Raw genomic sequence first — 14899 nt, forward strand, 5'->3', positions numbered from 1 at the left:
CTAATTAAGTTCGGAGATATAATTATTACATATTCTTAAAAATTTACATGTCCCTTTTTAACCCTTTAGAGGAAGAATTTCGCAAAATAAATTATTGTTATTGGAAATTTTCGTAATTATGCTTATTATTGGTAGATAAACATAGGTAATCATATTTACCTTTTTAATGTTAGAATAGTATTTATACTTGATATCCTATCGTTGTTAGACACAAAGATTATAATTTTCTCTGTTATTAATTTTTGCAATAAAATTATTTGCTTTAATTCTAAATAAGCCGCTTCTTAATAGTATCTTCCTTAAATCATATTATATTAATTAAAATAATTTGGTTTTCCGTACATCTGTTTCATGGAACAGCGCGAGTAGTTGTGCAAAATAAAATTTACTTTTTTCGCAGAAATTCAGTTGGTAAAATTTTGCACCTTATGAAGACTGCTTCCAGACAGGTGCTCAAGTTGTGGTGTCTTACTCTAGGGTGAGAGGCTGCGATATTCTTCCGAACATGTTTCCCCGCTTGTAAACATAGGCTATTTTGTCGCGAATACAAACTCATCTGTACAGTTTGCATTATATGTTAAAAATGAAACAACAGCAAATATGATATCTTTGAAGTGAATATTGAAACCCTGCAGGCCTATAGGTAGGTACTTATAATATCTACACCGAATGCTAACATCTAATGCTTTCAAGACGTACCTAATACAGCTTCTCAGAAAATTAGTTACTGTCATGTATAATAATTATTACATTTTACAATTTGCTCATTTTTTACCCTCATTACACAGCGAGGCAAGGCCTATTCAAAAACAACAGATTACCAAAATATATATTTTTTGTTTAAATTGCCTAATAGGTATTGCATAGGCACAGTTTCACTACCTCGACATAACTTCTATTTAGATTAAAATTGAAGATTGAAGGTTCCGAAGTAAATTCGCCCAAGTTCATTTTCATTACCTAACACTGAATGGTAGGCTAACAACTTGTTCAGTTAGAAATTACTTGTTTAACTTACCTATATCAGTATCTATGGTTCTGGGTCTTACGCCCATCAGTAAGCTAAGAGGATGCAATCAGGCCTACCTAATAAGAGTGTTTAGCAAACAGTTTTAATACCTCAATATTTGTAGCCATGCTACGTTTTCTTGGGTTTCTGACGTAAATCTATGGTTAATGAAAATAGCTATGTTTTTTGCCACAACAATAGGGGGGATAGTGCGTGTCATGTAAATTGCCTCATTTGACACTTTTCAAAGGTAGCACCGATGGTCTACGTGTCCTTCGGCTACTGTTGTTCTGCCAACATTGTGTGAATAGCGTCACGCTGTTGTCATTGTTTTTGATGAAACCATCATGTGATGCTCTGCAAGTGACATTTGGAAATGGATACCTAAACTCAGGAGTTGGCCACGTCTGCATGGTTACATTGTTAACATGTTTAGTCGTTTTTCCCCAATGTTTTGGGCACCAAAAACATTGGCAGAAGTGTGTTTGCATTACGAGAACAGTTTAAAATTACTTTTTTTTTTCTTTTCAAAATGGAAGTGCCTGTGTTTAACGACGGAGATCATAATTCATACTCTCTAACCATAATCAGACGAGGTCAATAACAATTTCCGCAATGTTTTGGGCGGTACAATATGGCGATGTCGAGGTAAACATGTAACTTCAAATACGGCATGCCGTCTCCTGGAAAAATTTTAACTCCATGCCTAAACTGGTTATATTCTAGGCACGTTACATTGCACACACATTAAATACAGTCCTAAAGCTAAGGAACTTAAGCCGCTGAGCCCATTCCATTGTCGACCAATTCTTTGTATTAGAAGTGGTCAAGAGCGGAGTGTTGACGCGCTGGGTTTGAAAACAAGATGGCTGGCGCACGCGGGTTCTGGAGGCGAGAGTCGGAGCGTGTTTACACGCGCGTGCTCGTGTCGTGTAAACACGGCTCTCGGCGGTGTTCACACGTCGTGACCAGGGCTAGCACAGTGGAGTAGGGGAGGGGAGGATACCTCTCCTGGCCGCTCATGAGCTGTATCGGCGCCTGGCGCGGCGGGAGGGCGCGAGAGAAGGGGCGTGACCGCGGCACGCCCGCGGACCAATCGCAGGGCGAGCTCTGCTCCTCCTCCCCCCTCCTTCTCCACGGCGTGATTCTTCAGATGGTGCGTGGCAGAGCGTGAGAGCGAAGTGTGCTCCCGAGAGAGACAGAGAGAGAGATAGAGAGATAGCTCTCCCCCTCCCCCCTGGCTAGACGTGGCTACAGCCGGCCGCGCTGACCTCGGCATTGATCTGCCGCCCGGCTTGTAGCACCGAGTCAGGTCTTAGGTAGCTGCTGGGAGGTTGTGAGGCATAACAAACACTTATATTTAATATACACTACATTTTTATTAGAAATTAAATTTATTTTTATAGATAGGGTGTAAATTAAAAAAATAAGAGTTTTAAAAAACTAAAAAACACACTTTTATATAAAACTCAACTAAAAAATAGAAAATAAATTTTAATAAATTTAATTTAAAAATAGTGTAAAATAAAAAAAATGTATTTTATTTAAAAAACCGTGGGGTGCATGGTGTCAATAGTTATAATTATTTTACTGACAGATATGAGTAGAATGATTATTATTTTGATATCATCTTAAAAAGCACCCCACGCTTTTTCTTTAAATAAAATACATTTTTTTATTTTACATATTTTTAAATTAAATTTATTAAAATTTATTTTCTATTTTTTAGTTGAGTTTTTTATAAAAGCGTGTTTTTTAGTTTTTTAAAACTCTTATAGATTTTACTTTTTAGTTTTGTTTTGTTTAATTTTTTTAAACTGTTACCGTATTTGTTCTAATCTACTATTAATTCCGTGATAACTATAAGTAACTGTAATTATTTTACAAATTATTAATGTGTAGAGCTGTATTGATAGTCAAATCTCGATTTTAGAAGCCATTCAAAAATTTTAAGGTTATCAATATATAGTCTACAGTGAGACTTATGGTATAAGGTTATTGACGAACAAGTGATATCGACCAGTCTTACATACTGTACGAAATTAATGCTGTGAAGCAGGAAATGATGGGAGTTACGGATTAATTATTACGTGAAGCGTTCCACATTTAGCTACGTAACAGGAATTTTGGGAAGCATAAGGATTGAGAAAGGATGAGGAAAGGACCTGCTCAATGAGAGTGTATACAATATGTGAGAAAAATTCGGATAGACCGGACTGGGATTCGAACCCAGAGCCTTCCGATGACATGTCGGCTGCTCTACCATCGGGCGCTCGATACAAAGCGCCCCACGCTTTTTTCACAATAATACTTGTATTTTTCATTCATTATTGTGTTAAGCTTATTTTAAAAATTATTTCCTCAATTTCTTCCAGGTAAAAATCCTTAAACTGCAAGTTTTGCTCTCTATCCAAATATGTTTTTGATATATCATCTGTCAAACTTATCCATATTTTCCATGTTTGATGTCTTTTATTTAATGAGTTACTGACCTTGGCATAGTTTGGAGTATTTGTTACTGCTTGGTGTAGATTTGCAGGTTGGTGTTCGAGTGGAATTTCAAAAATCTGCCCATCAGGTGTAGCTATTGAGGTTATGCATATGGTGTTTGATTTCCCATCTGCTTATGGTTTCACAGCAAAATCAAACCTCAATTTTTCCATGTTTTGTGAAATATTTGCATAAAATGTTGTTTTATAATAATGTTTCACTCTAGGTTAATTGGTAAAATGAAACAAAGGCGTAATTTTGTTTCTCTATTTAACGAAAGAAACATTTAAAGCCCTTTTTTCAGGTTTCTTTTCTTCATATTTTTACAAATATATATATTCTCTTCGAGAAAGTATATATTATTCACAATAATAATAACCCACTCTTACTTTTCATTTAATTAAATGTCACAATATTTAGTAGGCTTTGTTTATATCGCGCCAATGACAAACTGAAAGAAAAGAGCGAAATGGTTTTCTTTACTATGTCCTTGTTTAATTTTACCAATTATATAAATTGACAAAAATTTTATTTTGCAAATTGATTAATGGGTTAATCTTATCAAATTAGTGTATTGTCATCGGTCCTCGATAAATCTACAAAGTTTCAATGAAATCTGGCCGTTTAAAGTGGGTCAAAATCGCTCCCAAAGGAGTCGGTTACAAACATACAAACAAACATACAAGCATACAAACAAACATACAGGTGAAGATAATATAAAGCGTGTAATTAGTTCTTATGTGTGTGTGTGAGAAATGACAACAAATTAAAAATTAAATTAACACACACACACACACACACATATATATATATATATATATATATATATATATATATATATATATATATATATATATGTATATATATATATAGTTATATATATATACTATACACACACACACTGTATAGAGTGCGTTTGTGCTATTTAATGATAATTTTAGTAGCAATAAATGAGTGACCACAAACGAAGAATTATCATATAGATAACAATTCGAAAGCGCGTAAAAACCAAAAAGGAAATATGCCAAAAAAAAAACCTTCGGGCATACTAACACATATTAAATACAAAAAAAAAATTGTTTATTAAATAAAATTATAAACTTCAAAGATATAAGCATATTAAAAAAATTAAAACAAAAATTTTCAAAATGGCATACCTAAGTACCAAATTCAAAATACTATCAAGAATATTTCTAGTGACACAAACTTAGATTTCCAGAAAGGGAAACATTTTCACCGTTGTTCGTTTAGAGTTAACTTTCATTTTTAGTTATTAAATGCATATTTATTCGTAAGGTGCCCATTGAAAAATGATGAAAATAACTTACTTAGGTAATAATTAAGGCGTATTCCACTTATATGTCGGTATTTCAAATGTTACTCCATTGTTACACTTCCATTTTTGATTTTATACACATCTCTATGATGGAGTAGGCTAATATTTACGCTTCACGATACGCCTGTATCCAAGGAATACATACCTATATTTTTGGCGTAACAGAGTCATTGAGCCAGTGATGAGCGTAACTATATATCTATATGATTATATCACAGTAAAAAACTAATGCAATATTCATTTTGTACATATAGGCTACTTAATAGAATAGTATGATACAGAGGCGCATATAGGTATGTAGGATTCGTAAAGTTGGCCATGGAAATTCTCAGGGGGGAAAAAGAGGGGGGGGGGGGCATCGGGGCCCCGACCCAAGTCATCTCTACACAGGGTACTTATAGGTATGTTGTATACTGCCCATATGTTGGTCTATATGCATGCAATAAGCAGAAAACTTTAAAATATACCCTACATAAAGTTTCCCCTAGAACGTAGTTATCAACCCCATTATTCAGTCCTGTCAGAGGCTTCTTAATTCCTGGCGACGGACCCCCTGCCACAACCCCCCCCCCCCCCACAAACTCTTGTTGGATTACGCTCATGGTATGATAGATAGCTTACAAGTTAAATCATTTAAGGTTTTCATTGACTACGTGTCTACTTATTTCAACTACTAAGGGCGGAATTCCAAGACGTTCGGGTAAGGTAGCGAATAAACACTGCCTGTTGGGATACAAGCGTAACCTAACTGGTAGGACGTATTCCAGAAAGTGTCCAAACCGAATCCCAACAATGTAACAGATCGGCAGCCGTGTTAATAAACGGCGCCCTGCGTGAGGCTAGAAACTGGATCCAACGCATTTTAGCGGACTTTTTGCATCCATCGATACAATTTTTTTATGGCAAATATCATAAAGATAGCAGCACCATCGCAGAAAAATTGAACCACTTAAATACACAAAGCAGACACTGCAGTATGCTCCAGGATGAGTTTAGTTAGTTACCCTTGTTTTGTAGTAAAAAAAGTATTAAACATATTTAAAATTAAAATAGCATTTATAGTAACACTAAACGTAGGTACATAAACAGTTTATTGACCCTGCTGTGAAGTTACTGAAATGTTAATTAGGCGGCATTGTTAGCTAAGGGACTCTATAGCAATCACCCAAAAATATTTATTTTAGGTTACATAGGTGTTCATAATGAGAAAAAATACAGCTTATAAAATTTTAAAAGGAATATTTATCTCTGCCGGGTTTTGAACTTACTTCCACCCAGACCCTTACTTCTGGAGTGTACACTGCACCACTTTGTTACGGAGACACAAACAGCAAGATAATAAAAGAAATTATGTGAATTAAATGGGGTTATTCTAATTTTGTCAAGTACTTATTATTTTGCGATTATTTCTTGTTATACAAATTTAGCCAAAGTGTACAAAATGTATTCCAGGAAAGTTTCGCTATCATAAAGTTTCGTTTGACACACCAATCGTAAGCGAATATATAAGTTACGAGTTAATGCCGCCTGAGGCTGGTCCGTCATCTGGACAAATGAAATCGCCAAAAAAGTGAACTATGTGCACGAGTGCATGCGTTGCAGTCAGGGAATAGATCGACAACGGTTAGGGCTAGTACACCATCACCCGTTCCCTAAAATTAAGGGACTGGCCGTTGCCTGTCTAAGGGTATGGAATACGGTTAGGCCAGGGCCGGTGCAAGGTAAATTGGCGCCCTCGGCGAAAAACTTTAATGCCGCCTCCCCCCATTCCCGGCTGGACACCCAAAAAAATTTTTTTTTTCCTTGCTTCAAAATACATCACGTAAGCCTAAGATTTTGTCAACAATCAAATGTAAGCAGGCTTGTGTTTTTTTTTTTTTTTACTTTTTACTTATTACAAATCATAAACAGGTCACCGTGGATTTCAAATAATTACTTATATCAATATAAACATTCCAAACTATTACAAAAATCCATTTTCATCTAGTTTCAATAATCGTTAAAAACATATTATATCAGCTGTTATGTGTCGTGCTGCGCCGCCCCCAGCTACTTGGTGCCCTAGGCGGTTGCCTAGTTCGGCTATATGGACGCGCTGGCCCTGGGTTAGGCTACACACCTACGCCCTTATTTTTGTGTCTTGGAATACCGGCCGGAAGACATTCATATCGCAGGATGTATGACCGCATGAATAGGCTCGGCCGTTTATAGATAAACCTTTAGGTATAGTTACTCGGTAACTTCTCAACTACCTACTTCTTTAATGGTAGCCAAGATACTGTGCTTCAAGAAATTTGCCTCTTTGCAATCACGTGATTGGAATCACGTGATTTATATCAGTTAGCCACTGGGCGGATATTTCATTAGGATTGTTCTAGAGGTAGTCTCAAATTGTGTAGCAAAAACACGTATCATTCTTGAGACATCTAAAATAGGCGATGACAATATTTTTCTCACAAGAGTAAAAATATTATTTTTTGAATTAACATTTATTATTTCTCATTGCATCTATTGTGTATTTTTTTTTTCAATGTGGCCAAATCCCCACTTTCGCTCGATCTTCAGTTAAATGAAATATAACTAGTAGGCTTGAAAAAAAAACTTTATCATGTTAGACGATAGTCTTATTTAATTTTAATTCAGTGTACTTAAAGAGGAACTCCTGCCAGCTAAGGCAATATTAGGTGTATGTACAGGTGTATGTACATTGCATGTCTCTAAAGATAGTCTCACGTTTTCACTGGGAAATTCTAGGTAACATTTCTAGAAATGTAATGGAAGTTGTAACCTTATAAAGTCTATGGGGAATTTAGCATACAAAATGGTATATTTCAAGTACACTTTACTTTTTCTTAACAAATTAAGGAGGGATATCATTTTGCATTGTAAACTTCTCATACATGAGTAAGAATATCGAGAAAAGATTTCTTTTTAAACAGTTGTGAATTGTTGGATATGCTTTTTAAATGTGAAATGTTTAAACTACCCACTGAATATCAGTGGAATTTATAAAATAAAAAATCTGTTGATAACTTGTTAATACAGACTGAAAATCGAGTGTTTGCAGTAGTCTTCCAATCTAATTCCAATTCTTTACAATCGCTTTTATACAGAATGTGTCTGAATCATCCCGCCATATTTCAGCTGCAGGTTCATCACAAAACAAAAAAAAAAAATAAATAAGTTGAATTCATGTACGAATTATATCCTAGGTTGTTACACGTATTTTTAAGTTGGAGTATAACAACTTTTGTTTATTGCAGATAATAAGAGAAAATACTTCATTTTATAACACTTTGCGTCTGGATAATGTTTTTTTTCTTTTTTTGCAAAATAAAATGTTATCTAGAAATTAAAATGATTTCATTTAAATATTTTACCTTATTTTCGTAACATTTTACTGACGTGTTGATACCTCAACATTTTCAATGAAATCATTCTACGACAGCGACATGTTTTTGCTGTAGTTGCTAGCCTATAGTTATAAACCAGACTAGCATTATTCTAGGCGTGTCCACCGGTGATGCGAGCGCAGGCGGGCTGTGTGTCTGCGCAGAGAAGCGGCGGCTGAGTCTGTGCGTGGGCTGCGGCGCGCAGATCCACGACCAGTACATCCTGCGAGTGGCGCCCGACCTCGAGTGGCACGCCGCGTGCCTCAAGTGCGCCGAGTGCCACCAGTTCCTGGACGAGACGTGCACGTGCTTCGTGCGCGACGGCAAGACCTACTGCAAGCGCGACTACGTCAGGTAGGCCCTGCTATGAATAACAAGTTCACGGCAGTTTTATCATCTTGAGTCTTTAATTGCACGTCTGTACAAGCTTACACTTTTACATTTTCCCAGCCTCTCAACATGGCCGCCCGGATGTTGGTTAACATGTCGCCAACATAACATCTTTCAGGCCCTTCTTCCTCTCGGTGTGCGGCATTCGGCGGGAACATCAGCGGAGAATGGCGCGAACCCCGGTTCGCAAAGACAAAGGAATCTTAATAATATTCCTTATCGAGAATCAGGTCCAAAACCTGTATTGGTATTTTTTTTAAGTCTTTTTTTTTTTCGTTTTTTTCGGAGCAGTTTCATTATATAGTTCAAAATTTCGCCCTGCAAATCGAATGAATCGATAGTAAACGTAGCTGCTTCGGCTGCGATTCGCGTCCAGAAATGTAGTTGAAAACAAAATTTGTTTATGTATAGCCTATGTATCACGCTCGGTATTATTTTAAAGACTTCTACGTTAAAATTGGTGTCCGAGTTTCGTATTACAAGTGTATTTGCTACACGAGAACACATGAATTTGCTCGTTACCGAGGTTAGATGTTACACATCATCAATGAGTACTGAAAGACTTGCTTACTTTGTTTTGTTGTTGTCCCGAAATAAACATGGTGGTGTTGGTAGAAAAAGAAAAGCAGACGATGTGTTGTTTCTTTTTTAAATTTAAAATTTAAAAAAAGTCCAGGATAATACTCATGTAGTGGTAGGTAGCTACTTGAAAATGTTTTAGAGGAAAACACGTAATTGGATATATACACGTTCGCTTGAGCAGTGATTGGTATCAAATGACATAACAGAGATACGTACTGCAATTTTCAAATCAGAATTCTTTTAAATATGAACTAGAAAAATGTTAGTTCGAAAATTGCAGCAATTAATTTTAATCTGCTTGGTTTCATACACCAAGTTGTGCATTACGAAGTCGTACGAGAGTGTGTCTAACCTCGGAGAACTTCGGAAATCTTTGGAGAACTTCGGAACTATTCGGGCGTGTCTTTGTTCCCATCTACAATCCCCTCTTTACCTGGTATATATAAGTGGCATGCAGCATGTACTGTAGGTACTATTATAGGCTTGAATAACAGTGAAGCCATTATCATTTCGCGGATCCATTTCATTCAGCAGGCCCAATTCAACAATTCGTGCATACACTATGGCTTTTTGACGTAACAACGTCTAATAAATCGATGAACGCCGACTACACGCACGAAAAAGTGTCCCGTTTCACACATTGTGCCGTTACGCTGTGTCCCGTTTCGCTCATTGTACGCTTGCGCCGCATCTATCTCTCTTCCACTCGATTGGAACAACCATCCATTTGACTTTTTCGAGGCACATTAAACTTGAAACACTCCCATTCGTTTCCTACTTTTCCTATCATCGTCCTATCCTTAACAGAATAACACAGATTGGAACAAGTTAAATAGCAAACATGTATAAAAGTTATAGTTAAATAATCTCTTCGTTAAAGTAATATACATATTTGAATTAATGAGTGCAAATAAAAGTAAATTTATCAATTAAATTGTAGATTTCATTTCACTCATTCTTTTATCCATACGAAATAGTGATAATTAAATAAAACTGATTCAATTTTATTCATAAAAGTATGCAATCATTTCATCAATGTTTTGTTATGACGTTGTAACGTTAAACTATCGTCTGTAAACCGACTTTACAGACAACCAATTTTTTTTAAAATTTTCATTGGTCGATAACGCAGTCACATCCGTTGGCAAGTTGCACGTGACTGAGTAACTGCTTCTCCTCCTTCAGGGTCGTCCAGGGCGCGTGTAGTCACCATCAGGAGGGACTGTCACTGTCGCCTGTGGTGACAGAGGGCAGCGACAGTCCCCACGACCAGCTAGGAGCAGTCACATTTAAATGCGGCATCAAAAAGCATTGCAATATAAAATTGATTATACAAACTAATCTCAGCTCGCCGCATTCATCATAGCTGCTCATAATAATCAAGCTCGTGAGCACAAAACAACAATCGCAGAAAAAAGTCTCAAAAAATTATGGAGGACTTAATTAGCTGGCATAAATAAAACATCGTTAACTTTTCACTTTTGATTTTGATGTTTTGATTTTAACTCAAACCAAAACAAATACATGTAGCCTATCGTAACTGCATGACTCGTAGTTGGCTTTAACTTTAAATATGTTGCAACTTGAATATACAACTACACTAAAATTAAACGCCAACAAAAACTATGAACAACACAAACTTAATTGAGTACTAAACAATCGTGCATGGCTTTTAAAGAAATAGGGGAGAATGCTATATATTATCAAACAAACCGTTTATATTAAAAACTTTAGTAATAAACATCAAAAGCCAAACATTATTTAAAATAATAAAATATTTTATAAAGTAAAATTAGTTCTGAAAGTTTGTTCGACGTATTTTTTCTTAAAAAATATAGTTCAAAAAGATCCTCCATCACATATATCGGTGTGGGCTGCATTTAAAATTGTTAAAAAACGTTTAAAAAATAGTTTACTGGGGCCAATAACGCAGCTACTAATTCGCGGAAACAATTTTGCCGCTGGTCAAAAACGTCATCGTCCTGTTCCCGCTAGCATCATCAGAAGGTAAATGAAATGAATTGTTGCCCCTTCACAGGGGCTGGGCCCAGACCTGCTTGCGTGTCCTCGGTGCAGGCTGGCAATGCTCCATCCAGCAAGGCCGTGAAACTGCTCCACGCAATTTCAACTGCCTTGCCTGGCGCACAAGGGCGTAGGCATATCAGATCATGATTTTATACAATTTATATCAATCACTGATAAACGTTCAGACTTTTTCACTTGTTTAACTTTCATGAAATGAAAAATATATACAGCGCATACTTTTTGCATTGTTAGGTGCCAAAGTTACATTTTTTTTTTTACGTTTTTCGGTTGTACAAATAAGGAGAATTTAATTTATTGCAGAACTGGAACTTTTTAGGTTTAACTGCAATGCCACTGGCTACTTCATGATACGGTTTGAATTTCTATCACAAAAACCTATTTCGTGTTTCTTGGCTGTCAAAATCGTAACAAATTTGAGAATTTTGTAATGCCAGGTAAAATTAATTAATATGACTGACGACGAGAACAGCAGCCGTTACAAGCGAACTTGCGATTCATTGAATTCGTCTCGCTAACACACTATGCTTCGTGCAATCGTAAATTTACCGTTTGGTTTGAAGCTACCAACACTTGGAAGCACTGCACTCGCGGCCCGTGCTACTCGCGTGAGCTCCCGTTACTCGGGCCACGCCCACCTGGTGCGCTGTTCCGTGCTGTAGTCGCTCGACCACACACACGATAATTATATGCACGCCCAACAAGTCTGTTTTCTATAGCTAGGAAAAATTCGCGGTTTCAATGACCACTAGGATAGACTCCACGATTCTCTATGTACTCGGGCAACTATCACCTGGTCATTGGCTACCGACTCGGGACACCTGTTTACTGCGATTTTTATGTGTTTGCTGCGATTTTTATGATTCGAAACTTATTTTGTTGAGTGTTTGCCATTGGCTCAGAGTTCTTCAGGAAAATTGCGGTCCTATCACTGACGCAGCATTAAGCTAAACGAGTTTGGATTCCAGCCTGTCTGGAAAGGAATCCGCGAATTTTTCCGGTCTCTATCTATAGCACTTAAATTAAAGGTAAAATATACCTAGAACTTACCTATACAATATATAATACTTAAAGTTAAACTAAAATTTAAAAAAAATTAAAGTCTCATATGTTTTTGGCATGTTCTGGAACTATACATTCAAGCAGCCAACGTGACAGGTTCTTACGAGAAAATTTACCGTATTCGTAAGCTAAATGTCCAACCCAATAAATTAAAAATACAAAATTAAATAAAATTACAGCATGCAACGAATAAACAGAAAATAAAAATCAACTTAAGAACTATACTGCAGAAATTAAGAAATGAAAGGGAATAAAACTTTAACCAGTAAGTGGCACCTGCCACAGTGCATGTGTATGATTTTCAAGTCTACTGTGCTACCCAATGAATCCGCGGAATAACAGTGGCTGAATACCGGGGAAAATTTGCGTGGTCAGTGAACTCTAGGATAGAATAGGATAGACCTCTAGGATAGACTGTAGGATAGTCCTATAGGATAGATCTCTAGACTAGACTTCTAAAATATACCACTAGAATAGACCTTTAGATAGACCTCTCAATCCTCTACATGCACAGAATTTTTTTTTTTTTTTTTTTTCAAAATATTCTTTTGGAAACAAGCTGCCAAGAAATAGTTTGTAATACAACACATAAATTGTATTTTTTTACAACACATGGCTATTTTTTTTTGCATATATGAAATACATTTTATGAAATAATACAGTTTGAGTCATGTATGATTTTTTTTTCAAACCATGGAAAATATAATCGGATATTCAACTATTTTACTTTATTTTGTTGTATCATGCTTATTATGTGCGCAGTGAATAGCTACTGGAAAGCTATTTACTGAACGGTACTTTTTGTAGTTTGTTATGCAGTTGTTTACATGTAATTGTACAAATTTTCAAATATCTGTAAGTTTACTTGAATATTTAGGATGTTTCATTAACAAAAAAAAATACAGCAATGCCTACTCAGGCAAATGTCACCAGCTGATTGCCTGCCGATCTGTGAGACTTGTTAACTGGAATGCCCTTGAGTCAGTACTTCTGTGGGTGATGATTTCTCGTTGGTCCAGAGTCCTTCAGATTAACCGTGAGTCAGTAACAGATACAGTATCAATTGTGTAGTATAATGTCAAATAAATCCGTATTCTTTTGGTCTTTGGCCATAGGTCGTTTGGCATGTCCCAAAAAAAACAGTAGAAAAATACTGAAATTCATATGATCCAACCAAATGCAATCTGTACAAATTGTGGGCTAAATATCGTAGCAGGGAGTGAATAATAGGTATACATTGAGTTGTTTGTGTACATGTGTATGGATTCTAGCCTAGCAACAGAAAATAACGCGAATTTTTCTGGTCGCTAATAATTATACTATAGGCTACGAATATGATAAAGGCCGATTCTTGTATCCTGTTTAAAAGAGTAGGTATTATTCGCTAACGATTTGCAAACAAAACTGTTAAATTAAGCTGACCTAAACGAAGTATTTTTGCTAATAACTGTACACCTACAGACATGAGTTTCTTTGGAAATTTTTAAATTAAAAGTTGTAATTCGACATGAAACCTACTTGTAATGAAATATCAAACAGGTAATGAATAGGATTTCGGACATTCGAAGTGACTCAAGATTTTACAACCTCAACGACGCAACAACTGCCGTCCGCCACGGCATTGTTTTACAGATCCATTGGCAAATAACTCGTTCAATGATGGACTCAAATTGATTTTTTTTCCGTGCTTTTAGTCGACGCATTTTTTTCTCCTAACCTAACTAAAAATAAGTGTATTTGTTTGGGAGGGGTGTAGGTTAGGGAAGATTCTAGGTGCGTCCCAGCCCGAAGCCTTTACGCCTGATCATGCTGGGTTTCAGCCATGCATCATGTGCTTTGTTTGGGGATTGGCCAGGCATGGCAGCAGTTGGTGCCACGAATAACTCCCCTATCTTAAATATAGATTATAACTAGTTAAGTTGGGCTCAGGTAAAACATCCATGGACACAGAAGGAAAACCCTGGGCTCATTCGTGCGGGGTTAAACATTGCAAGCACTAAGCAGGCACTAAGGATTGTCCAGGAAGAAGAGTTGGTCAGGGGCAGATAGCTACAATCACGCTGGGGTCGGGGGCTTGGACCTTGCGGCCCGCACTGGCGCTTGTGCGCGTCATGATTGGTAGCGGATTCGCGGTGAGATAGGCGGTCCGCGGTTCTTCGCATTGTGGAGAACATGGCGGACGTCTCCGCGGGTCGACAGACTTTTCGGAGGTCCTCTCTTTCCCACCAGTCCCTTCATTCCACACACGCCCCAGTCTCGCGTCATCACCCTGCCGCCATCATCCTGGCCATATTGTACAGGATGTCCATAAAAGAATGTACCACTCTCAATGGTAGGTATATTATAACAGTTTAATTCAGACGACTTAAAACAAATCATGCATCAAAGTGAAGTTTAACTAACGTGTTTTTTCTTACAAATGTTCAATATGTGCACATTTAGTTATACGGCACACATCCAACCTGAAGTCTAATTCTTTCCACACTTTGGCTAACAAGTCCGGAATAATTAAGCAATAGCCTCTTCAATTCTGTCTCTCAACTCTGGCTAATCATTAGGTAGCGGCGGAACGTAGACTCGATCTTTTATAAAGCC

The 14899-nt window shown here is 36.9% G+C and overlaps 1 protein-coding gene across 1 annotated transcript in view; it reads left to right on the top strand.

The window, feature by feature from the left end:
* Window positions 1-14899, top strand: part of LOC134541546 (LIM/homeobox protein LMX-1.2) — a 353649-nt gene that overhangs the window by 159892 nt on the left and 178858 nt on the right. The window contains exon 7 of the mRNA XM_063385060.1: window positions 8392-8581. Within this exon, the coding sequence (XP_063241130.1) occupies window positions 8392-8581 (190 nt within the window). The remainder of the gene's footprint in view (window positions 1-8391; window positions 8582-14899) is intronic.

Source organism: Bacillus rossius, assembly GCF_032445375.1.
Source record: "Bacillus rossius redtenbacheri isolate Brsri chromosome 4 unlocalized genomic scaffold, Brsri_v3 Brsri_v3_scf4_1, whole genome shotgun sequence".
NCBI lineage: Eukaryota > Metazoa > Arthropoda > Insecta > Phasmatodea > Bacillidae > Bacillus > Bacillus rossius.